General features: G+C 37.0%; 1 protein-coding gene across 10 annotated transcripts in view; it reads left to right on the top strand.

Moving 5' to 3' along the window:
* TANK (TRAF family member associated NFKB activator) overlaps window positions 1-25,758 on the top strand; it is a 79,307-nt gene that overhangs the window by 10,552 nt on the left and 42,997 nt on the right. For 6 of the 10 annotated variants that reach the window (XR_009533223.1, XM_060106988.1, XM_060106993.1 and 3 more), the window contains exon 2: window positions 10,742-10,889. Coding sequence is in view for 6 of the 10 variants with exons in the window: in XM_060106988.1 (XP_059962971.1) it covers window positions 10,791-10,889 (99 nt within the window). In the remaining 4 variants the exon portion in view is untranslated. Of the gene's footprint in view, window positions 1-6,521; window positions 6,557-10,741; window positions 10,890-21,529; window positions 21,673-25,758 lie in introns of those variants that run through there. The other 4 variants (XM_060106985.1, XM_060106991.1, XM_060106990.1 and 1 more) reach the window with 4 other exon arrangements.

Here is a 25,758-nt window from a genome sequence, read left to right on the forward strand (position 1 = left end):
TTATGTCAAGCAGCAAGCAATTTTTACCTCAGCAGGTGTCAGTCTCTACCCCTGTCCCTAATGTTTCCCGGGAGGAAATAGGGAACCACCACCACTGTTGGGAAGCTTCCCATTCAATTATAAGACTAAGATTGGGGCCTCCCTGGTGGCGCAGTGGTTGAGAGTCCGCCTGCCGATGCAGGGGATGCGGGTTCGTGCCCCGATCAGGGAGGATCCCATATGCCGCGGAGCGGCTGGGCCCGTGAGCCATGGCCGCTGGGCCTGCGCGTCCGGAGCCTGTGCTCCGCAACGGGAGAGGCCACGACAGTGAGAGGCCCGCATACCGCAAAAAGAAAAAAAAAAAAAAAAAAAAAGACTAAGATTGTCCTTCTGGTTCATAGCTGTGTGCCTATTCAGATTGAAGGCATGACACTGTAGCTGTGTGCCTATTCAGATTGAAGGCATGGCACTGGGATCTATGCCCTTTCTAAACTATCTTTAGATAGAGAATTTAAATAGAATTGAGATGATTTAGAGTATTGGTAGGGGTAGAATCAAGTTATAAGGACTGCTTGGTGGGAGAAGAGCTCTGGTCACACTCAGATTTCTCTTTCAGCATGCACTTCAGTGCAAATGCCATTAATGGTGTCTCTTCCATTAATAGAGAAAACAGTTGTCACATAGACTGATGAATTGTGGAAATTTCATGGAACCAAGATCAACAAGAGTGCTGTTGCTCTGGACCATCTGCCAAAGTATCAAAATACCTTTTTTTTTTTCTTTTTTTAAGAATATCTACCTTAGCAACTGCTATTTTTGTTTCTCAATTCTATACACTTCTTTTGGAACAGTTCATAAAGCAGATCACCGTGGAACAAAAGGACAGTTTATGAAAGCCTATTTTCCCGCCTTGGTGCATATTTGTGTAGTGTTTTACAGAGTACAGTGCTTTTCCAGTTATGACTTGATCCCCTATGGCAGTGATTCTAAATCTATCACACTTGCTTCTCCCTCTTCCTCCCCTCACCGGCCCCCCTCCACCAAAAAAATTATGATCCAAGAAGTCTTGGACAGGGATGGCTGATCTGTTTTTTGAAACTGCCCTGGATTATTCTAATGTACTGACAGGTTGGGAACCCATGTCCTACAGCATGCTGTACCCCAGACATTCTAAACTGGGGCAGATGAGGGAACTGAGGTCCACAGAAAGGTTACAGCTTATTCACTCTCACCCATCAACAAGCATATCTAGACTGGACATGTTTTCTGCACTTCAACTCTGATTTTATCTTTGGTTGACTAGGCTTTTTAATTTTGATTCTCTGACTTGTATTAAGAGAGAAATTAACACATTTTACACAAGATGTGGTCTCAGTTAAAAATAAGATTTGGAATCTTTATTTTATAGCATCTTTTCATTTTTTCCAGATGCAAAAGGAAATGAAACAGAGAATCAAATTTTTTAATAAACTCTTGCTCCTCCACAGTAGGGTAGCATAACAAGTGTTGGGACTTAACTAGATCTGAATATTCACATTTGAGGAAAACTGGAGTGGCCCTGAAAAGGGTAGAGATTTGGGTAATTTTGGCACAGAGGCAGGTTTGAGAAGTTGGTGTGTCAGGCTACCCAGGGATTTTTAGTCCTGTATTCAGGAGTATTCAACAATAGGAGTAAGAAAGTGTGTTGCATGGTATAAAAATATTGTATCTGGTTTTAACCTTTTATCATATTATACATTTAAAGTCACAACCTAAACATCTTGGGAATGACTAGGAATGGAGATGTGGATATCTCTGAAACCTTATTTATTTTCTCACTGGAGTTCTCTCAGTTACTTCTAATAAGACAAGTTGTGACTTGCAAACATTTGCCCAGCAGCCTCTAGGTGTCCTCAGGGAAATTAAAAGCAGGGGTATGAAGAGCCATAGAGTTCTGTGCTGGTAATTAAGAGCACAGAGTACAGCTTATAATTATGTAGGCTTTTGCCTGTTCCCATTTATCATTGGTAATATTCTCAAGGCTAAATGACTGCTCAGCAATTTCAACTGCGATTTAAGAGAAAATAGGCCTTTTTGTGAAAAGGTCCTCTGTCTCCCGAAGTTTCATTCTCTTTTCATAGAAGAGCTCTGTCCTTTCGTAGTGGTTATGATTTAGTAAATGACTCAGAGATGCTGGAGGGGCCCCTAATCTGTGAACTCATGAGATTTTAACTACTTCTTTTTCAAAAACAACTTTGCCCTTTATGAATCTGGTGCATCCTGTGTCATCTCTTCTGGTTGGGGGGACCTTTTTAAGATTACTGAAAATATTTTTTCACACTTTTTAAATTAAAACCAGAAGATAGGTACAAACATTCTACTCTTGTGAAAGATCATTAATAATACTATTTCATTATCATAAATTTGGTAGAGTAGAAGAGAGAGACTTAAGAAAAATAGCACTCTACCAGAAAGTTATTTTTCTTGTTATTTAACACCGTATAAATGTTAACAGAACAGAACGTCAGATAACATTCCTACCTGTTTGGCTAATAATCTCTTCATATAAGGTAACAGACTTATACTAAAATGCCTTACTATTTTATGCATATCCTAGTTTTCCTTCTGACATTGTCCAGTGGGCCTATCCTCTTTTTTGGTTTATATTTGGGAGAAAAAAAGTGTGCATCTTGTGACACAAAGTGGTACAATAACAAGTATTGCTTCTTTCTCTCTCCACTGTTTTCTTTTAAAAAATGTAAGGGTTTTGTTTGTTTGTTTCTTTTTTGGTAAAAAGATTTTGGCCTGGTTGACTGTCAACGAGTATCAGAGGACATTAAAAACTTTAAGAATATAAGCAGGAGGGAAGGAATACTTAGCCATCATTTCTTCCTTTAGATTTCATTATCACTCAATTGGTACATTTTTCCTGACTGTTGTTAATTATGTTTCTGTTAGCACTTTTGTTCAGAATTGAATTCAATATCCTCTCCTCTCCCCCTCAGTATTTCTTCCTGTTTCCCTGTGGCTGACTAGCATCACTGTTTGCCTAATTTTTGAAAAATATGGCTGGTGAACTATCTTTAACAAAATAACCTGATTACTTTACTTATTAAAATATAGATTAGAGGACTCCTTCCCAGGCCAACTGATTCAGAATTGCTGGGCCCTGAATGCTTCCTTCTTGTCTGTTGTACAGATCCAGTTGGCCAACAAATCCTGTTGATTCTACCTTTAAAATGTCTCTTGAATCCATTCATCTTTTATTTTCCCTACTCTAGTTTAAGCCCTCATCTTTCACCCAGAATACAGCAGTAGTTTCTTAAGGATATCCTCACTTTGTCTCCCTCATTAGTTTATATTCCCTGCTGGTATCCAGTTAATCTTTCTAAAACATATCCATCTCCTGCTTGACAATCCTCCATTATTCCTTAATGTTAGCAAGTTAAAGTCTAAATTGCTTAGAGTGGCATTCAAGGTCTACTGCAATCTGGCCGTATCTAATCTGCTGTGTATAGTTTATGTAGTTAGTGCACTCTGTAACTCTAGGGTGTAACTCTTTCCAATTATGGTCTACATGAATGGTACCCATAGGGTTCTTTCAGTGCCGCACAGTCACACATGGTGGCCCTGACTCTGCACCTGTCTTAGCACCCTGACTTAGCACCCTGACCTCTCCATCCTATCTGTACATACACCTTACTTTCATAAATACAGTACTCGCCACCAGTCCCTAAATGCACTATACTAGTGATTTCTCAGAGCCTCTGCTCTTTCAGAGTGAATGTTCTTTCCCCTCTCATTCTCTACTTGTTGAAATCCTTCTCATATTTCAGGGCCCAGTATAAGCGTCAGATCCTCTGTGAAGCCTTCCACAGTTCCTCTCATGTTAATTGTTCCTTCTATTGAGCCTTTTTCCTGCCTATACTCTTTATTTAACAGTTCTTTCTTTTCTTCTTCTTTTGAGATAAAACTTAAATACAATGAAATGTACAAATCTTGAGTGAGCCTTTGGGTCAGTTCCTACAAATGCTTCTACCTGTGTTTCCCAGATACCTATCAAGATACTCAAGATACGCTTATACATTTTTTTTTTTTTTTTTTTGCGGTATGCGGGCCTCTCACTGTTGTGGCCTCCCCCGCTGCGGAGCACAGGCTCCGGACGCGCAGGCTCCGGACGCGCAGGCTCAGCGGCCATGGCTCACGGGCCCAGCCGCTCCGCGGCATATGGGATCCTCCCAGACCGGGGCACGAACCCGTATCCCCTGCATCGGCAGGCGGACTCCCAACCACTTGCGCCACCAGGGAGGCCCCGCTTATACATTTTTACACATTTATAATTGACCTGCTAATATGGTTAATCATTTCCATGTGTTTCTGCCTTACTAAATTATAAGCTCTAATTAGAGCTTATAAGGCAAAGACTATGAGTTTTGTCTCTTTCCCATGGAAAAAGGAGAACCTACTGTGTGTTCAGCACTGAACCAATCTTGAATATTGTACCAGTTAGGATACAGCTCAGCTCCTCTCTTAAGAGAGCCCCAAAGACAGTGGCTTGAACAAATAAGACAGATATTTTATTTCTCTCACATACTACAATTCAAAGTATAAGATGTCCAGAGCTGATCTGGCAGCTCCACAGTGTCAAGGACCTGGGCATCTTCATTCTTGTTGTTCCACATCTCCTTGTTCCACCATCCTGGAAGTGTTGCCCTCACCACAGTGTTTCGGATGACTAATCACAATATTCCATCCAACTGAGAAAGGGAAAAAGAAGAGAACTTGTCTTGGAAGTTACACTTTCTTGCCAGTGACAGTCACGTGACCACATCAGCTAAAAATCAGGAATACTAGAAGAGGAGAGAATGGATATTGAGGAACAGTTAACAGATATTGCTTCATATATGATCTCAATCTTCACAATAATCCTACAAACTATGTATAAGAAAACTAATACTCAGAGAAGCTAAGTAAATGGCTAGAAAACTGCAGATCTGAGATCTGAATTCAAAGCCTGTACTTTTTTTTCATTCTACCTAGTAAAGTGTTAGGAGGGACTATATAATTGTTATGAAATAAATAAAGTCATTCATTTTCACAGTGGTACATCATGTATTTTCATATCACATGTTTTCACAGTATCGTATCTCTTCTAGGACATCCCATATAACTTTATTCCATACTTCTCACTATCTTTAAACGAATTACCATATCAACTGGCTTGTAACTTTTAAATCTATGATATCATTTATGAGGAAAAATAAATCACTATTTGCCAAGTAAAAGCTTCTATACTCTGTATTTGTTTAGAAATGCTGTCTAATCATAAAGTTGAAGGAGATTGTCTTGTAACCCCTTCATTTTAAAAGCAAGGAAAATCGAGGTCCAGAGCAGATATAGGACTTGTCCTTTATTTCATTACTACCCTTGCTTCTTTTCAAGCATCATGGACAAGCACTAGCCTAATTAATCACTTCTATAAGTAACCATAATTGTTATACTTAAGAATTGTCTCAGGTTTTCAGAGTTGTCCTGATCTGGAAATTCAAACTGAACAATGCATAAGAAATGTATGTAATCCTGGGCTGTTTTAGTGAAGAATGGATATTATCTAGCACAAAAAGACATCTTTATAGCTGTCAGGAACCTGTTTTAGAAAGGATGACTGCTACTTGACAGTCAAATAAAAGGAATGGGTGAGGTCATTCCTACCCATAATTCAAAACCCAAGTCAAATGCCATCTACCTCTCAAAGCCTTTCCTAAACGTTGTAAATAGAAGTGAGCACTTTCCTTTCCAAACTCTAGCCTTTAATATCTCCAGGTACTCATATATATTCTTTAAGTTACAGCTAATGGTGCCTTCGTCAGGGTAGGTTTCATGTCTGTTTTGTTTTCACTACATCAGTGGCGCCCAGCCCAGGCTTTGTTTTTTGTTGGCACTCAGTAACTGTTTTATGGAATGAAACATCCATCATGGCATTTTAGGAGAATACTTTGCAGCTGGCTTTAATAAATAATCCTTGAACTAAGAGTTTCAAAGATTTAGTCCCAGTCACTTGCTTATAGCTTTGTAGCTGTATGCAGGTCATTTAACTCCTCTGAGCCTTATCAGTCAGATTGGAATACCAGTAACAGGAAATGAAGAGCTGGTGAAAAACTTTGTAAAAGGAACACAACATTAAGGTGGCACTATCCCTAAAGCCCCTTGCTGCATCCCACATAGTGCCTTACATGTATTAAGCAAACAAGTACTTCAGTTTTTCTAATTTAATTGAATCATAATGGTATATATTTTATTGAAATCAAAGTTTGGCCCTAGTAGTTGACATACCTTTGTTGGAGCTGGGAAATTTTACCAAGGGAAAATAAAATTATTGCCCTCATGCAGGCTGATTCTCCTATCCTAGAACAGTTTCATTATGAACCAAGGATCAATGAAAGAGGAAGCAGCCTGATGCCCAGGGATTTTCTTAGTACTTCTTCCTGTGCAAGCACATGCTGGACCTGGGAGGCAGAATAGGAACTTGTCACCCTCCATTTTCCATCTTACAGGAACAACCCAAAGGAAAAAAGGAACTTCTGTCAGAGGAATAGAGGTAGGTGTGACAGGACTATCCTGAAGCCAGGATTACCCTGGGGGTGGGATGCTTTGTATTCTGCCCACCCAGATATACTGTCTCGGGCATCAGTGAGTTAAGTTTTTCCTTGTGTGGTATGAGGAAACTAGTAAACCAAACCCAGAAATAAATTACCACGGAAGGCTTTCCTTAAAATACATTTAAAAGAGTGAAGCCATAACTAGAAGAATGTTTCCAAGGCAGAGCTGGCTCTAGCTTGGACCTCCTGGGTTTAGGGGATGAGAGTGGCCATTTGATTTGAGTTTGAGCATGTTTATTGTAAATAAAACCATTTCCCTGGAGCCTGGCAAGTTTTGCAGAAGGCATACCAAAATGTAATTGAATTGTGACTGCCTCTTAAATTGTGAAATTAATTTTACACTTAACAAATGCTTTAAAAAATAGAGGAACAAGTGGCTTTAAAGTTCAGAGTGTTAATATTTGAAATCTGTCCAATTTAATTAGCTGGGTCCCAGAGACTCTTTCCTTTTTCTCTGGTCAGTGTCACTGATCTAACACCCAATTTTCTTCTTGGTTGTGAGATAGGAATTAAATGTATCATTTATTTAGTTGTATTGACCTGAATCATATCTCCCAGCATACATTCTTATTTCAAAAAATAGGATGCCTCCATGTGGAATTTACTCAGTAACTCTTCCTAGTGACATTTGTGTGATCTAATTCAAGGAACTGAAATGAAGGCTGCACATGATTTACTTGCATATGATGCAGCTGTTTTTAGTACTGTATTTACATTTTTTAAAGCAAGAATGCACCTTCTTGATGAAACAGACATGCATTTTTAGATTCACAGACTCAAGAACTATAGAACAAAGAAGTTCCTTAGAAATTGAATCCAGACATCTTTTTTTGTTTTGAAGAGACAGAAACTTGAGTCCCAAAAGATTTAGTGGCCCTGAACTAAGCTCACAGGGTCAGTCAGTGATAGAACAAAACAAGAAACGAGATGGGTTCCCAATTCAAGCCTCTTGTTTGTCCCAGATAAATATAGGTGTGGTTTACATTGACAATTTTTTATGACATCTGCAGCTTATTAAGACAGTGATAGACAACCTAGCCACTTAGCTACTTAAATCGTCTAATTTCTGCATGAGCATATTACAGTATACTATAGTGCCTGTAGCTACCTACCCTTATTTTTCTTTTCCTGCTTATATACTTATTTTTAATCTTGTGTGTTTTTTTAAGCCACCCTAAATCAATTTTTTGAATGATAATAGTATCTAAATAAATACTCAAAGTGATGCTTTGTGTTCATGCTAATTACTCATGTTTCCATAGTGTCTATGGTATGTCAGAGATCCTGGCAATGTTAATTATCCTAACAGCATTTCATCTTTTCCATCTATCAGAGGTAGCAGTAAAAACAAATTTCAAGTGGAGTGCCTAAAAAATATATCATTCTTTCATTGCTTCACAAGGTAAAAACACTGTAATCCCCATAATAAAATCCTTGAAATTGTTTTTATCAAGCCTAGAAAATAACTTAGGAGTGTATTTAGTATCTTAAAATGAAAGACTGGCTGATGGGATTGAAATACTACCTAGGTATTTAAAAGGGCATTGTGATTTATAGTCAACTGATTTTCAACAAGGCTGCCAAGGGCATTCAGTGGGAAAAGAATAGCCTTTTCAACAAATGATACCAGGACAACTGGCTAGCCACATGCAGAGGAATGAATCTGGAGCCCTGCCTCATACCATATTATACAAATTAACTCAATATGGATCAAAGATCTAAGTGTAAAAGCTAAAATTGTAGGGCTTCCCTGGTGGCGCAGTGGTTGAGAATCTGCCTGCCAATGCAGGGGACACGGGTTCGAGCCCTGGTCTGGGAAGATCCCACATGCCGCGGAGCAACTAGGCCCGTGAGCCACAACTATTGAGCCTACGCGTCTGGAGCCTGTGCTCCACAACAAGAGAGGCCACGACATTGAGAGGCCCACGCACTGCGATGAAGAGTGGCCCCCACTTGCCGCAACTAGAGAAAGCCCTCGCACAGAAATGAAGACACAACAGAGCCAAAAATACATACATAAATAAATAAATAAATTTTTTTTAAAAAGCTAAAATTATAAAATTTCTAAAAGGAAATGCAGGTGAAAAATCCATGTGATCTTGGGTTAGGCAATGGTTTCTTAGATATGTTATGAAAAGCACAAGAACAAAAAAAAAATAGATAAACTGGACTTCATCAAACTAAAAACTTTGTCAAAGGGCACTATCAAAGAAATGAAAAGATAACCTATAGAATGGGAGAAAATATTACAAATTATTTATATATATATATATATGTATGTGTATATGAAAAGTGGGCAAAGGACTTTACTAGACATTTCTCCAAAGAAGATATACAAATGACCAATAAGCACTGTAAAGATGCTCAACATCAAGTATCACTTCATACCCACTAGGATCCTAGCATATAATTTTAAAATGACCTATAAGCACTGTAAAGATGCTCAACATCAAGTATCACTTCATACCCACTAGGATCCTAGCATATAATTTTTAAATGGACAACAATTATTGGTGAAGATGTGGAGAAATTGGAACTCTTGTATGTTGCTAGTGGAAATATAAAATGGTACAGCTTCTGTGGAAACGTCTGGAATTTTTGTGGCAGTTCCTCAAAAAGTTAAACATAACTGTCATCTGACCCAGGAATTCTGCTCCCAGGCATATATCTAAGAGATTAAAAACATACGTTCACACAGATATATACACAAATTGTAGCTTTATTCAAAATAACCAAAAAGTGGAAACAACCCAAATGTCCATTAACTGAGAAATGAATAAACAAATTATAGTATATTCATAAAATGAAATATTATTCAGACATAAAAAGCAATGAAGTACTGTTACATGCTACAACATGGATAAAGGTTGGAAATTTTATGCTACATGAAAAAAGCCAGACACAAAGGCCATGTATTTTATGACTCCAAATGTCCAAAGTAGGCAAATCCATAGAGTCAGAAAGTAGATTAGTGGTTGTCAGGGGATAGAGGGGAGATGTGAATTGGGACAAACTGCTAATAGGTACAGGGTTTCTTTCTGAGGTGATAAAAATGTTCTGTGATTAGATATTGGTGATGGTTACACAACATTGTGAATATACTGAAAACCACAGAAGTGTATACTTTAGAATGGTGAATTTATGTTATATGAACATCTTAATGTAAAATACTGAAAGTTTTTTAAAGCATGTATACCCGACGATAAAATAAAGATGTTATAAAAGGTTAGAGACTGTTATGAAGGATTTCTAATCATAAGGGAGTGAAATAATTTGGTACCCCCCAAAATCCCCTATGACTGATAGAGAACTTTGTCTACTCTGGCTTTCAGAGGATTAAGAGAAAGGCTCTGTGGTGTGGTTTTCACAGCTTGACAGGAAGAATCAGTCATTAGATGACCCTCTGCTCAGAGTCAGGGAATGTCATTAGAGATGTTATCCAAGTTGAGACGATAAAAGTAAATTACCTCCACTGAGTAAATCACCTGTAGTTCAGAAATAGCAAAAAAGTTGGCAAACTAATAGAGCATAGGGGTAGGACTGATGGGATGTGATTTTTCTTTTTTAATGTAGAGTCCAACGGCAGCTCTCCCTAGATTTTGTGCTAAAATAAGAGCATTTTCACACATTTTAATTGCTCTGTGATAACAACAGTGTGAACTCCATCCACAAACATTTATCTACTTAATTTTGCTCTAATTTCAGTGTAGCAGGCATTTACCTTGTAAGTGGGAATAACTGTCCATTTACTAAAAAGAAGTCCCTTCTCACATTGCTAATCCTGTTGTGCATTTCTGTAATAAAGATGAATAACAAATGGCCTTTTATATTTTTCCATTTTTAGCTTGCATTTATAGAATACCATTTGCAAAGTAGCATCTTTATGAACTGGAACCCTAATTGCTCCTTAAACATTAGTAAAGAATATTTAAAAATTGTAGAAGTTAAGGTTTCACAATATTTCTGATCAGGATTTTAAATGAGGCTTTTTTGCCTTCATAAAACTTTATAGTACTTGGTGCTATAATGTTCATGATAAACCATATAGAACTGTCTTTGAGGTACATTTTTAAATGAGATTTATGTAACTTAATAACTATCTAAATTTTTCAATTATTTTCCAGACCTGTCATTTACTCCATCATTTATAGTGATGCTACAGGACAGAGAGGAATGGATAAAAACATTGGCGAGCAACTCAATAAAGCTTATGAAGCCTTTCGACAGGCATGCATGGATAGAGATTCAGCAGTAAAAGAACTACAGCAAAAGGTATGTGGTTTTGGTTTGGAAAGTTATTTACCCTGGTAAATGGAATTTGAGTGTTGTGCAATGGAAAATATTATATTGTTAGAAAGTGCCTTGAAGAACTAAAACACAGTGATATATTAATGGATGAAATCTGAGATTTTTATTTGCTATCTTTTTTAAAAACATTGTGTGACCTGTGGGAAGAATTCATTTTAAGGTGATTGTATTGAGGAAAGATAAGAATGTTATCTTCCATAAATAATTTTTAAATAAAATGACAAACTAAAAGTCAGAAGTATTACTATCTCAGCTAGTTTTATTTTTTGTGGTTTTTTTTACATGGTTATTTGGCTGGTGAGAGGACTATACAAATCTTAAAATATCCTGGAACTAAATTTGTTATTAATTTATAATAGTCTTCCATTCTTTAAATGTAACAGTTAAAAATCAACTATTTCAGTGAAATCTTTAGTGACTTACCAGAATGTTCAGCTTTTTAAAATTACTCCTGTACACATAAAACTTCTGTTTAGTGCTTTCAGTTTCAAAAGAAAGTAAATTGGAAGAAAGGTATACCCAGGCAAAAATTACTTGGTCTAGTAGTTACCAGGCACATGTCTGTTATTGGTCCATTATAAGGTTTTCACTGGTCTACAGCAAAATGAGAAAAATGAGAATAATGTAATGAACTTCTTACAATGCTAAATTTATTCCGTTTAAAATTCTGTCCTTTATTCTGATACTGTTTCCATGTTTCAGTACTGTCAGAATAAAGAGCAAAATTTTATTAACATATATATTCATTGAATGATGATCATAGAGTTTTTTGTTTGCTTGTTTAATATCATTACTTAGTGTTTTGGGGGTCCCCAATACCATACACACATTCTGCGATTCTCTAGAAGGACTCACAGGACTTAGTATACTGTCATACTCAGAGCTAAGATTTATTACAGAGATATTGTAAAGATACACAGCCAGATCACTAATGGAAAAAGACATCAGGCAGAGTCTAGAGGAATCTGTGTGCAGGCTTCCTATGCTCTTTCCCTCCTGTGAGAGGTCACACAGAGCACCCTCTCTCCAGCTTCAAAAATTCACTCAACACACTTGCAGTGTTTTGGCATGGGGAACTCCATTTGAGACTCAAGAGCTTGGGTTTTTTTTTAAGGGCTGGTTACATAGGCACCCTCTGTCAACCAAAATTTCAGATTCTCAGAAGGAAGGTAGTTATTTACCATAAATCTCATGGTACAGTCTAAGTAGGCTGGCACAGCATTTAGAATCATCACTTAAATGTTTTCAGAAATCAAGTTCCCAGATGCCGTCAAGGCCCAGCCTTGCAAATAGGCCTTTCTGAAGATAAACAGCCTAAGGCCTGCTATGTTGAATTATTCCTGCACAGGCAGTTGAAAGTGGAGGATCTTATGTTGGTTCCCTCAATTAAAAAAAAAATTTACTAGCCTGTGAAATTCTGAAGTCTAAGAAGTAAGCTAGCCATGCGGTTCTTAGTTTCTTCCATAAATATAGGAACTACACCATTCCCTTCCTCCTTTCCATTTGATACATCTATTATAAAACTAGCTGTTATACATACTTCACTGCATTCCTCAGAAATTATCATTATTCTTTGTGATTCTCCTTTTGATTTACAAAAGAATACTCACAGTTATATAGGTAAACTTAATGGGCTAGAGGTCTTCATTAGGGGTGCATAAGAGAAACAAAGATGGGATAATGACAGGTACTTTCTCAATTATTGAAATGAAGTTTGGATTTCTTTTCCTTTCTAGTTCATGTATAAGGCATAATCACTTTTTAAAAAACAAAACAAAAACTCCCAGCTTTTATTCTTCTTATTTTCCCATTAGGTTCATTAAGAAACTTCAACAATGCTGTACTTGTCCTAGAAAAGTTAGGAAACACAGAATTAGGGAAAAGGAGTATTGAGATATTCTTGGGTTAAGGCAGACACAGGAATTTCTCTGTCTCCTCCTCTTTCTGCACTGGCCAGTGGTAAGCAATTGAAAACTTTTGTAATTTAATCTCTTATCTGCCATGGAAGAAACCTTCACTCACAGCAGCAATTATCTTAAAGAGGGGAAAGGGAAATTTTTTTTACATTTCTCAAGAACAGGGGAAGAAAAAATGCATACTATATATTCTTATATGTTAAACTCTAAATATTCTGATTTATTTAAGAAACATTGTTGAGTGTCTGCTGTGCACTGGGTCCTTAATGAGGCTCTGAGAATACTGAATTAAATATAGTTTATGTCCTTAAGGAACTTTCAATAAGTATAAAAGGAAGATCAAGTTATTATCATAGGATACTAAGTGCTACAGTAGAGATCTGTGCAGGATAATATGTGAGCACAGAGAAGAGGCATCTGTCTCAGTCTGGAAGGATCAGGTCATAAGCCCACTACTAAGCCCAACCCTTTAGCTAAGATTAGAAGGAGTTGGGTAAATTAGGGAAGACGGATCCTGCAAGCAGAGAGAGAATAGTATATAATAAAATCTTGGCAGTGAGGGAATGGATGGTATGTTTTGTGTACCATAAGGTGATCCTATGGCTCCAAAAGGAACCATAGGGCAGTGTAGGAAAAGAAGCTGTGAAGGTAGATTAGAGCCCTATCTCGATGATTATGACTATGTAGTTTGTACTGTATTCTTATTCATTCAAAATTTATTGAAGGATTTAATATATGCTTTAGAAGAGTCTTCCTGACAGTGGGATAGAGGATAAATAGGATAGAGAATAGTCTGGAAATCACTCAGCAAACATACATTGATGGTAAGCAATGGTCTGAGATCCAGGAATATAAAAATAAGTGGCAACCATCAAGTTACATTTATATATATATATATATATATATATATATATATATATATATATATATATATTTATAAAATTATATTTCTGTTAATATACATATATTAAATACACATGTACATATGCTTCAATTTACAAAAGAAATAATGCAATCATTTCAAGCGATCAAAATGAGGACTTAAATTAAGCATTGGGAATAAATTTGGGAAGAAATCTAAGATTTAGGAGATAGAATGAAAAGCAGGTGGCATCTGAATGTAGGCCGCTTCTGAGGGTGATGGCATAGATTCTAAGATGATACCCATGTATCTGGAAGAGAAGACTGGATTAATCGTGGTGCTGATGAACTGAAACCAAGAATGGAGAAGAAGGTTCAGATTTAAGGGATTGGGAAATAAGATGTATAGATTTTAGTTATTAGGTTTGGTTACCTATGGGACATGCAGGTGAAAATGTCCAATGGATGGTTGCAAATATGGACCTAAAAGCCTAGGTAGAGTTCTGAATTGGAGATTATAGACATAGGTTATAGAACAACAGATTTCATCATAGCCTTGAATGTTTATAACATTTCTGAGTTATATGTATGGGGTGAAAGAATATATGAAGGACAGGAGGGTAAGAGGAAGAAAATAAGGAAAACCAGTTGGTCGCTAGAGATTCAGAAATAGGTTAAGGAATTTACTATGAACAAGAGGAGAAACACCCATTCCTCTAAGAATTGGAGGGAACAAGAGAGAGAAATAGCTGCAAATGAAAGTAAGTTTGCAGATAAGAGGTGGAGGTGGCAGGAAGTTAAAAGGGTTATCATGAATCACTTATATCTGGAATCCAAAAAAAGTCAAACCTGTAAAAAACAGAGAGTAGAATGGTTGTTACTAAGGAATTGGAGGGGGCAGATAAGACTGATGGTGTTTAAATTTGTAACAAGTAGTAAATAAGCCATAGAGATCCAATGCACAGTATGACGAATATAGATAATAATATTGTACTACAATTATTTAATGTGATAAATATGACTATAACCATCCTATTACAATATATAAATGTATCAAAGTAACACACTAAAAAAAAGTAACACACTGTACACCATAAACGTTACATGTCAAATTTATTCAATTTAAAAAATCAAATAAACAAAAAATAGAGTTATCATATGAGAGTCCATTTTTTTTCCTGTTAAATACAAGATAAGGTCATCTACTGAGTGAAATGATTTTAGGATATTCTGAAAGTGGTAATAAAGACTTGAAAGCTTCAGTTAAGAAAAGAAAGAAGAAAAATTTTGCATCCAGCCTTTACCATGAATTTTTGGTGGTGTCAATCCATGTTTGCTGGTTATTTTTTCAGCAAGTTTCTTGGTATAGAAGTAGAACAAGTGGGTGGCCAAATCCAGGATTAAGAGATTGTAGAGTTAAGAGTAGAAGAATTTCTGGTTAGGTGGCCAGAAAGTGCATACTAAAGCAATTGAAATTATGTGCTTTGCAATATAAGCTAAAATCGGAAAGAAGCTAATCTAGGAGGAATCTAACAGACTAAGAACGAAAAGAAGGTTTATGGCTGAAGTGTTTATGAAGTGAGAGAACAGATATAGAGGGAGTAGAAGAATGTGAGATTCAAAGGATAGGTTATTGTCAATGAGTAAATATTGATGTTTAGGATCTTCTATCTTCATAATGAGTCATAAAAGTGGGTAGCTGGAATGAGATTGAAGAATTCAAGAAACTCTAAGACTAGAGCAATTCTCCCAGAATGGTGGTAGGTTTAGGAGCATTTAGAGAGACTGTTGTGAAAGGAAGAGCAAACATTCTTGAATGTGAGGGAATGACTAGTATCTTGGAAGATAACTGTTTTGAGGAGAGACTGGTATAATTGAATGCCTTGTGAATGGTCTTTTGCTTAAGTTTAAACGAGTAATGGCCCAGAAGTGGCAATAATGAAGCAAGATCATACTTATCTTTTTGTTCTCCCACATCTAACTCCATCACCCAACCCCTGTGGTTTGATAGGACACTAGACAGCTTCATATGAGGGGGTTACAGAGGCATCTGTATCCTCAAGAGACAACATAATTATTCCCATTTTAATGTGAGATGCCAGGCTTACTGAAATAAACATTCTTTTTTTTTTTTTTTTTTTTGCTGTACACGGGCCTCTCACTGCTGTGGCCTCTCCTGTTGCGGAGCACAGGCTCTGGACGCACAGGCTCAGTGGCCATGGCTCATGGGCCCAGCCACTCCGCGGCACGTGGGATCCTCCCGGACCGGGGCACGAACCCGTGTCCCCCGCATCGGCAGGCGGACCCTCAACAACTGCACCACCAGGGAAGCCCTGAAATGCACATTCTTAACCACTTAACCACTGGACCACCAGGGAAGTAACATAGCCCTTTCAAAAGAACAAAATAAATTTCCAGAAACAGCCCCTGAAGAAACACATGCATCAGACTTAACAGACAAAGACTTTAAAATAACTGTTGTAAATATGCTCAAAGAGCTGAAGGAAGCCAGACTCAAAGAACTAAAGGAAATTGGGAAAGCAATAATATGAGCAAAATAAAAATTTTACTAGAGGGGTTCAGGAATACCCTTGAACAGGCAGAGGAAAGAATCAATGAACTTAAAGACAGGTCATTTGAAAAAATGGAGCCTGAGGTACAAAAAGAAAAACGAAAGAAAAGTTAACAGAACCTAAGGGACTTATAGGACACTATCAAGTGCAGCAATATATGCATCATGGGAGAAGGAGAAGAGAGAAATTCTTTTGAAGAAATAGATTATTTGAATAAATAATAAAACTTCTCAAGTTTAAGGAATAACATGGATATACAAATCCAGGAAGCTCAACACACTTCATGTAGGATAAATCCAAGAGTCCTACATCAAGACAAATTATAATCAAACTGTTGAAAGACAAAGGTAGAATCTGGAAAGCAGCAGGAGGAAAGTGACTCATCATGTACAGGGGAGCCCCAATAAGGCTGTCAGTGGATTTCTCAGCAAAAACCTTGCAGACCAGAAGACAATGGGATGATGTATTTAAAGTATTGAAGAAAAAAAACTATTAACCAAGAATTTTATATCTGGCAAAACTGTCCTTAAGAAATGAGGGAGGGCTTCCCTGGTGGCGCAGTGGTTGAGAGTCCGCCTGCCGATGCAGGGGACACGGGTTCGTGCCCCGATCCCGGAAGATCCCACATGCCGCGGAGTGGCTGGGCCCGCGAGCCATGGCCGCGGAGCCTGTGTGTCCGGAGCCTGTGCTCCGCAACGGGAGAGGCCACAGCAGTGAGAGGCCTGCGTACAGCAAAAAAAAAAAAAAAAAAAAAAAAAAAAAAAAAAAAAAAAGAAATGAGGGAGAAATTAAAATATTCCCAGACAAACAAAAGTGGAAGGAGTTCATTACCCCTAGACCTGACTTACAAGAAGTGCTAAGGAATGTACAAGTTGAAGTGAAAGAGTGCTAGAGAGTAACTTGAAGCCAAGTAAAAACATAAAGTCCTCTGGGAAAGGTAAATACATAGACAAATATAAAAATCAGTATTACTGTAGTTTTGGTTTGTAACTCTGCTTTTTATTTTCTACAGGATTTAAAAGACAAATGTATAAAAAATAATTTTAAGTCTATATTAATGGATACACAGTATATAAAGGTGAAATTTGTGACATCAATAACAAAGTGGGGGGCAGAGCTATAAAGGCATAAGGTTTTGTATGCAACTGAAGTTAAATTGTTGTCAATTTGAGATAGATTGTCGTAACTTCAGGATATTATATGTAATCTCAGTGATAACCACAAAGCAAATATAAAATATGCACAGAAGGAAAGGAGAAGGGAATCAAAGTGTGTCACTACAAAAAACCAACTAAATACAGAGGAAGGCAGTAGCAGAATAAATGAGGAACAAAATGCTATAAGACATACAAAAAATAAAGAACAAAATGACAAAAGTAAGTACTTCCCTATGGGTGATTAAGTATAAATGGGTCACACCCTACTCAAAAGACATAGATGAGCATAAAGGATAGAAAAACAGGATTCCACTATGTGCTGTCTATAAGACTCACTTTAGATTTTAAAACATGCAAAGATTGAAAATGAAAGGATGGGAAAAGACTCCATGCAAATAGTAACCAAAAGAGAGCAATTGTGGCTATACTAATATCAGACAAAGTAGACTTTATGTCAAAAATTGTTACAAAAAAAGGAGGGACATTACATAGTGATAAAAGGATCACTGTATCAAGAAGATATAACAGTTATAAACATATATGCACTGAACATCAAAACTCAAAAATATACAAAGCAAACATTTATAGTATTTAAGGGAAGAAATAGATGACTCTACAGTAACAGTAGGCGGCTTCAATATCTCACTTTCAACACTTCCATTAATGGATAGAACAACCAGACAAAGATGATCAATAAGGAAATAGAAGACTTGGAACAACATCATGGGCCATCTGGAAATAGCAGACATATACAGAATATTCCACCCAGCAGTAGCAGAATTCACATGTTTTTCAAGTTTACATGAAACATTCTCTAAGACCATATTTTAAGCCATTAAAAAGGCACCATAAATTTAAAAAGATTGAAATCATACAAAGTGTCTTTTCTAATCACAGTGGAATGAAACTAGAAATCAATGGCAGAAGGAAAACTAAGAAATTCACAAGTATGTGGAAATTAAATAACACACTCTTAAATAACCAGTGGGTCAGAGAAAAAATCATAAGGGAAATTAGAAAATATCTTGGAGACAAATGAAAATGAAAGCACAACATACCAAAACTTACGGGATGCAGTGAAAGCAGTGCTGAAAGGGTGAAGAAAGATCACAAATCGGTAACCTAACTTTACACCTTAAGAAATTAAAAAAAGAACAAAATAAACCCAAAGCTACCAGAAAGAAGGAAATAATAAAGATTAGAGCAATGATAAACAAAATAGAGACTAGAAACTAATAAAGCCAATGAAACCAAGAATCAGTTCTTCTAAAAGATCAACAAAATTGACAAATCTTTAGCCAAATTGATTAAGAAAAAGAAGACTCAAATAACTAAAATCAGAAATGAAAGAGGGGACAGTACTACCAATTTTACAGAAATAAAAAGAATTCCAAAAGTACTATGAACAATTGTACACCAACAAATTGGATAACCTAGATAAAATCTACAAATTCCTAGAAACACACAACCTACCAAGACTGGAACATGGAGAAATAGAAAATCTGAATAGACCTATATCTAGTAAAGAGGTTGAAACAGTAACCAAAAAGTTTACAACAAAGAAAGCCCAGAACTTAATGGCTTCCCTGGTGATTTCTACCAAACATTCAAAGAAGAATTAACACCAGTCCTTCCCACACTCTTCCAAAATATTGATCAAGATGGAACACTTTCCTAACTCAGTTCTATGAAGCCAGCAACCCTAATTCCAAAGCCAGACAAAGGCACTACAAGAAAACTACAGGCTGATATGTCTTATGAATATTAATACAAAAATCCTCAACAAAATACTAGCAAATGAAATTCAACAGCATGTTAAAAGGATTATACACCTTGACCAAGTGCGATTTATTCCTGCAGTGCAAGGATGGTCAAGTAAATCAATGTAATCAAAACCAGTCAATGTAATACACCACTTTAACAGAATGAAGAGGGGGACAAAAACCACACGATCATCTCAATTGATGCAGAGAGTTGATAAAATAACACCTTTTTAAAAATAAAAGCGCTCAACAAACTAGAACTAGAAGGAAACTATTGCAACATAATAAAGGCCATATATGAAAAACCCACAGCTAACATAATACTTTTTCTCTGAGATCAGGAACAAGACAAGGATGTCCACTTTCACTACTTCTGTTCAACATAGCACTGTAAGTCCTCCCCAAAGCAATTAGGCAAGAAAAGCAATATCCAAATTGGAAAGGGAGAAGAAAAATTATCTCCATTTGTTTTCAGATTACTTGATTCTGTGTGTAGAAAATCCAAAAGATTCCATCAAATAAACTAGTAGAACTAATAAACAAATTCGGCAAAGTTGAAGGGTACAAAGTCAACACTCAGAAATCATTAACATTAAACAAACTGAAAAGGAAATTAAGAAAATTCAATTTACAATAGTATCAAAATGAATAATATACTTAAGAATAAACTTAACCAAGTAGGTGACAGACTTACACACTGAAAACTACAAAATGTTGCTGAAAGAAATTAAAAGAAGAGGGAGTTCCCTGGTGGCTTAGTGGTTAGGATTCCAGGCTTTCACTGCCGTGGCCCGGTTCAACCCCTGGTCGGGGAACTGAGATCCTGCAAGCTGCACAGAGCAGCCAGAAGAAAAAAAAATTAGAAGAAACATATTGGGGAAGGTCTGTGTTCTTGGGTTGGACCCTTACCTTTCACCATATACAAATTAACTTAAATCTGATCAAAGACCTAAATGCAAGAGCTACTATAAAACTCTTAGAAGAAATTATAGAGGGAGAGCTTCATGACATTAGGTTTGGCAATGACTTCTTAGATATGACACCAAAAACACAGACAACAAAAGAAAAATTAGATAAGTTGGATTTCATCAAAATTAAAACTTTTGTGCATCAAAGGACGCTATCAACAGAGTGAAAGGCAACCCAAGGAATGAGCGAAGATAATTGCAAATCATTTATCTGACAAAGGATTGATATTTAGAATATATAAAGAACTCCTACTCTCAACAACAAAAAACAACCTGATTAAAAAATAGGGAAAGGGGGCCTCCCTGGTGGCGCAGTGGTTAAGAGTCCGCCTGCCGATGCAGGGGATACGGGTTCGTGCCCCGGTCTGGGAGGATCCCATATGCCGCGGAGCGGCTGGGCCCGTGAGCCATGGCCGCTGGGCCTGCGCATCCGGAGCCTGTGCTCCGCAACGGGAGAGGCCACAACAGTGAGAGGCCCATATACCGCAAAAAGAAAAAAAAAAAAATAGGGAAAGAATTTGAATAGACATTCTCCAAAGAAGTTACGCAAATGACCAATAAGCACATGAAAAGATGCTTGACATCATTAGGGAAATGCAAGTTAAAACCACAGTAAGACACCACTTTGTACCCATTGGGATGGCTATTATAAAAAATTAAATTAAAAAAATCAGTATTGGTGAGGATGTGGGGAAATTAGAACTCTTGTATATTGCTGAAGGGAATGTAAAGTAGTGTATCCACTGTGGAAAATAAATGATGTTTCTTCAAAACAAAACATAGGATTACCATGTAATCTAGCAATTCCACTTCTGGGTATATACCCAAATGAACTGAAAGCAGGGATTCAAAGAGATATTTCTATGCCCATGTTCATAGCAGCCTTATTTAGTGGCCAAAAGGTGGAAGCAACCCAAGTGCCCCTCAGTGGATGAATAGATAAACAAAATGTAGTATATACATACAATGGATAGACTAGTTGGATTCAGAAAGACAGAAAGTAGTAGGGTGATTCCTAGAGGCTGGGGGAAGGGAGTGGGGAATTAGTGTTTCAAAGGACAGATTTTCAGTTGGGGAAGATGAAAAAGTTCTGGAGGTGGATGGTGGTGATGGTTGCACAACAATGTAAGTGTACTTAATGCCACAGAACTGTACAGTTAAAAATGGTTAAAATGGCAAATTTTATGTTACATATATTTTACCACAACTTTCAAAAAATCTATTACCAAAAAACAAAAATCAGTGTAGCCTAGATTCTCCTACTATCTATGTTTTATTGCTGTTCACCTGTCATTCATCAGTTTGTACAGACTCGCCTGCCTTTTACCACTTAGCTGTCCATACTCCAAGTCAGTTCTTCTCACAGCATTTCTTCTAGTTCACTGCAGTTTAAGACTCAGAAGCTCCTCTTTGAAAAGTCAATGTGCTGCATCCATTTAAGAACATTCTGTCAAGCAAAGACATCTGAGTATTCCAGATCAATAAAGGAGACAAAGACAAATAAGGCAGGTAAGTGATTTTTTTAAAATGCTATTGGCCAAAATTACAAAAGCAGCACATGCTTATTGAAAAAAATGCAAATAATCCAAGATACACAGAATATAAAGTGATGGTCCTCTCCCTCACTTCCCAGAGGTAATCATTGTTAGTAATATATGTACATCCTTCCAGAATATGTGAATCATGTTTTTTCAAAAATGGAGTTATGCTAATTTGAAAAAGGTTTTAAATTTTTTAAAATATCTTTATCTTCACCATCATCATCACTAAGATTTACTGAGGCTTACGTTTGCCAAAGTGCTTTACAGTCATCTGATTTAATCATTATACAGCTCTTACGAGGAAGAATTATCTTTCATAAGAGGAAACTGAAGTACAAAAAGGGTGAAATAACTTGCCCACAACCACATCACCAACAAGTAGTAGAACTATGATTTGGAAAAAAAAAAATTGCTTGACCACAGATTTCATGTCTATGACTTCTTTGCCTAAAATCATCCATAGTCTTTCCAGTTCACATGTACAGAACTACCTCATTCCATCTAATAACTGATCATATCTCTTGTACTACCTCTTACTTAAAGCACTATTTTTCTTTAACATTTCAGACACCATATTTGATTTTTCTCATTCCTTTTTGGGTTGCATTTCCTCATTCTTCTCTGTAGGTTTATTCTCTACTACCAGGTCACTAAATATTAGACTTATTCAAGGCCTTCTTTGCATCTTACTTTATATTCTTGTATGAGCTATTTCATCTTCTCCTGTGGCTTCAAATACCTATGACAGTGACTCCTAAATTTAACTCCCTACTCCAGATTTACCCTGTGAGCTCTAGACCCATATATCTTATTGTCACTTGGAAGGCACATTAAACTGAATGTTAGACCTGAACTTATATATCCACTATTTTTTTCCCACCTATACCATATTAATAGAGTAATGAGTTTTATAAGGTATTGTGTGGAATAATACTGCCTTTTATTTATCCTAAATTACCTCACTTAAATTTCAAAGGATGATCCTTCATACTTCTACTAATATCCTACTATTGATCATCAAGTATATTTACTTTCCCTGGCCCCTAAGAGGTGTTCTTATCTATACCAAATTTTCCATTGTTACATCTAGGCACTCCTACCACCATGACATTAAATTGTTTGTCTTAGAACCTCTAGTCTGTAAGAAAACATGACTGTTTTTAGCCCTTCCTTATAGTATAGCCTTTATTCTAGACCATATTAAAATGGCAGGTAATCCCAGAAAATACTGAACCAATTGTATCCTTTTCCCTCCTTCAATCCTTAAATTCATATTACTTCGGAAAGCAGAAAGGAGAATTAACTTTTTACGAATGAGTATATTTTACAAGAGTCACATACTTTATATGTAAATACTCCCAGCCCTACAAAGTTGGCATTGGTAGCCCCGTTTTCAAATGAAGAAACTGAGACTCTCAGAAATAAGTTAATTTTTTAATGTAAGTGGCAGAATCTATACTGAAACAGTTTATCTGACTCAAAAGTCCACATTCATTATACTAACCTAGTTAAATCACAGCCCATTCCAGGTTTTCAAACTGTTTTCTTCCCATTGCTATAAATAACCAAATATAATCTTCCCTATCCTTGGATAAATCCTTACTTTGTGATTTATACATCTCTTACTAAGAGAGGCTAGAGTATGAAGTTTGCCATTCATATTTCTTTTATTCGTCCTACAAATAATTTATGATGTTCCAGGAACATAATAAATGCTAGGGATTCAAAGATACATAAAACATAAAATGTACCTTTTAAAGGATTCACAGTCTAATATGGCTTATTCTGTTTCTTGCTTTGTATAAGCACTTAGGTATACCCAGACTAAAAGGTCTTCTGACTGTTGCAAAGTAGAGGAATATTTTAATCACAGTAGCCCCTGACATAAACAACTTTTAATGTGCTAAAGAATAAGAGAAGAGATTATTATATAGGGCAGTTGGTAGATTTGGCTTGGCCCCTGAATTTTGTGCAGATAGAATAAGCTATTGTTACAAAGAGATCAGGAAATACCATGCTTAAATAAGATAGAAGTTTATTTCTCTCTCATGTAACAGTCCAGAAGTGAGTAGCCAGGGCTAGTCAGGCAGCTCATTCACCCCTAAATTACAGTTTCCCTCTCTGGAGTCACAGTGGCTGCTCCACTTGTTATCATTTCCCTGCCAGTAAGAAGAGAGAGAAGTGGGGAAGAGCAGACAACTTCCTTATAATGATGTAGTCCAGAATTTGGACAGGTCACTTCTGTTCATACCCTGTTAGCCAGAACTTAGTTACATGGTCACACCTAGTAGTGGGGAAGGCCAGTAAATATATTCTCTAGCTGGATGATCATGTGCCCACTTAAAAGTCTGTATTACTAAAAGAAAGAATGAGAATGCATACGTGGTAATAATTAGCAGTCTTTGCCATATCTTGTGACTGACTAGTTAAGTTGCCTAGGGAGTTTCAAATATCACAAGATTCCACAGTGTGGAATTAAATATTAAATCAGTTTTATTATACCAAGTTGCTTGTCACTCATTTCTGCCACTGTCCTGTGGGAGAAACCAAATATATTTTTAAAAGACTTAAGTACCCTCTATTGTTTCATTGACCAAGAGAAGAATCATTAATAAAGTAATAAAAACATCTGAAAATTTAAAAACTGATTGCCAATTTAAAAGTCAGATTACCATATTCATAAATGATTAAGTTACAGAAAACTTCCTGCATTTGATCTGCTTGTCCCCAGAACCTTTGTATTTGTATTATGTAATCAGAAAATACCTGCTTGTTGAGAAAAGAAGTATTTGTCTCTTCTTGCCCAGTTCTTGATTAAAAGAGAAAAATCTACAATAACTTGTATAGAAAGGAAGAAATTTTCTTAATTCTAAAATAGTTCAGATACTGTGCTATAAAACTGCTTTTTCTTTGTACTGATAAGTAAGGTGAAGGATATAAAATATTTCAAATCATCCTGTGTGCTAAGCAGAGAGCCTTATTGACTAACCAGTGGGTATAAGGTGAAAACCTCAAATAAGACTTAATTTATGCTGTCTTTTTATCATAAATTACAGTTCTAAATGTTTTTCTGACAATAAATGTAAAGTCATAAGGATTGTGTTGTCCGATTGCTTTATTCTAGAGCTAGTCTTGACCCATGTGAAATGTAAACTCTTAAGGCTTATGTTACCTATTAAAGCTTGTAAAACATGTTTTAAAGGAATGCATAAAGGCCTAACATGCCTTTATTTTACATACTACTTTATTTATTTATTTATTTATTTATTTATTATTTTTTTGCGGTACGCTGGCCTCTCACTGCTGCGGCCGCTCCTGCTGTGGAGCACAGGCTCCGGACGCGCAGGCCCAGCGGCCGTGGCTCATGGGCCCAGCCGCTCCGTGGCATGCGGGATCCTCGCGGGATCCTCCCGGACCGGGGCACGAACTCCTGCCCCCTGCATCGGCAGGCGGACTCTCAACCACTGCGCCACCAGGGAAGCCCTACTACTTTATTTATTTATTTATTTATCTGTGGTACGTGGGCTTCTCACTGTTGTGGCCTCTCCCGTTGCGGAGCACAGGCTCCGGACGCGCAGGCTCAGCGGCCATGGCTCACGGGTATTAGCCGCTCCGCGGCATGTGGGATCTTCCCAGACCGGGGCACGGACCTGTGTCCCCTGCATCGGCAGGCGGACTCTCAACCACTGCGCCACCAGGGAAGCCCCCTACTACTTTATTTTAAAATGCCTTTATTTTCACTTAAGATGTGAATGGCCTCATTATTGTTTACTACTCTTCCTTTTTTCCTTTCTTTGCTCCTCAAAACATTTATCTTGGTGTAAAGTGTCGGTGGGAATAAAGTAGTTCACTCTTTTTTTTTTTTCTACTGAAGCTACTGGTATTAGAATAAAGGTGCTTCTGGCTGTTTCTGATCGAAGCCTTATTTCTTCTATTGTACATTGTGAGTACTTTGCCATAAACTTGTTTTCCATCTGTTAGAATTTAAAATGTTTGTAGCCTTTGTTCCAGATCTTAATTTTCAGAAATATGTCCTGTCAGAACTTTTAGGCAG

This window comes from Mesoplodon densirostris, chromosome 8 (assembly GCF_025265405.1).
Source record: "Mesoplodon densirostris isolate mMesDen1 chromosome 8, mMesDen1 primary haplotype, whole genome shotgun sequence".
Classification (NCBI taxonomy): Eukaryota; Metazoa; Chordata; class Mammalia; order Artiodactyla; family Ziphiidae; genus Mesoplodon; species Mesoplodon densirostris.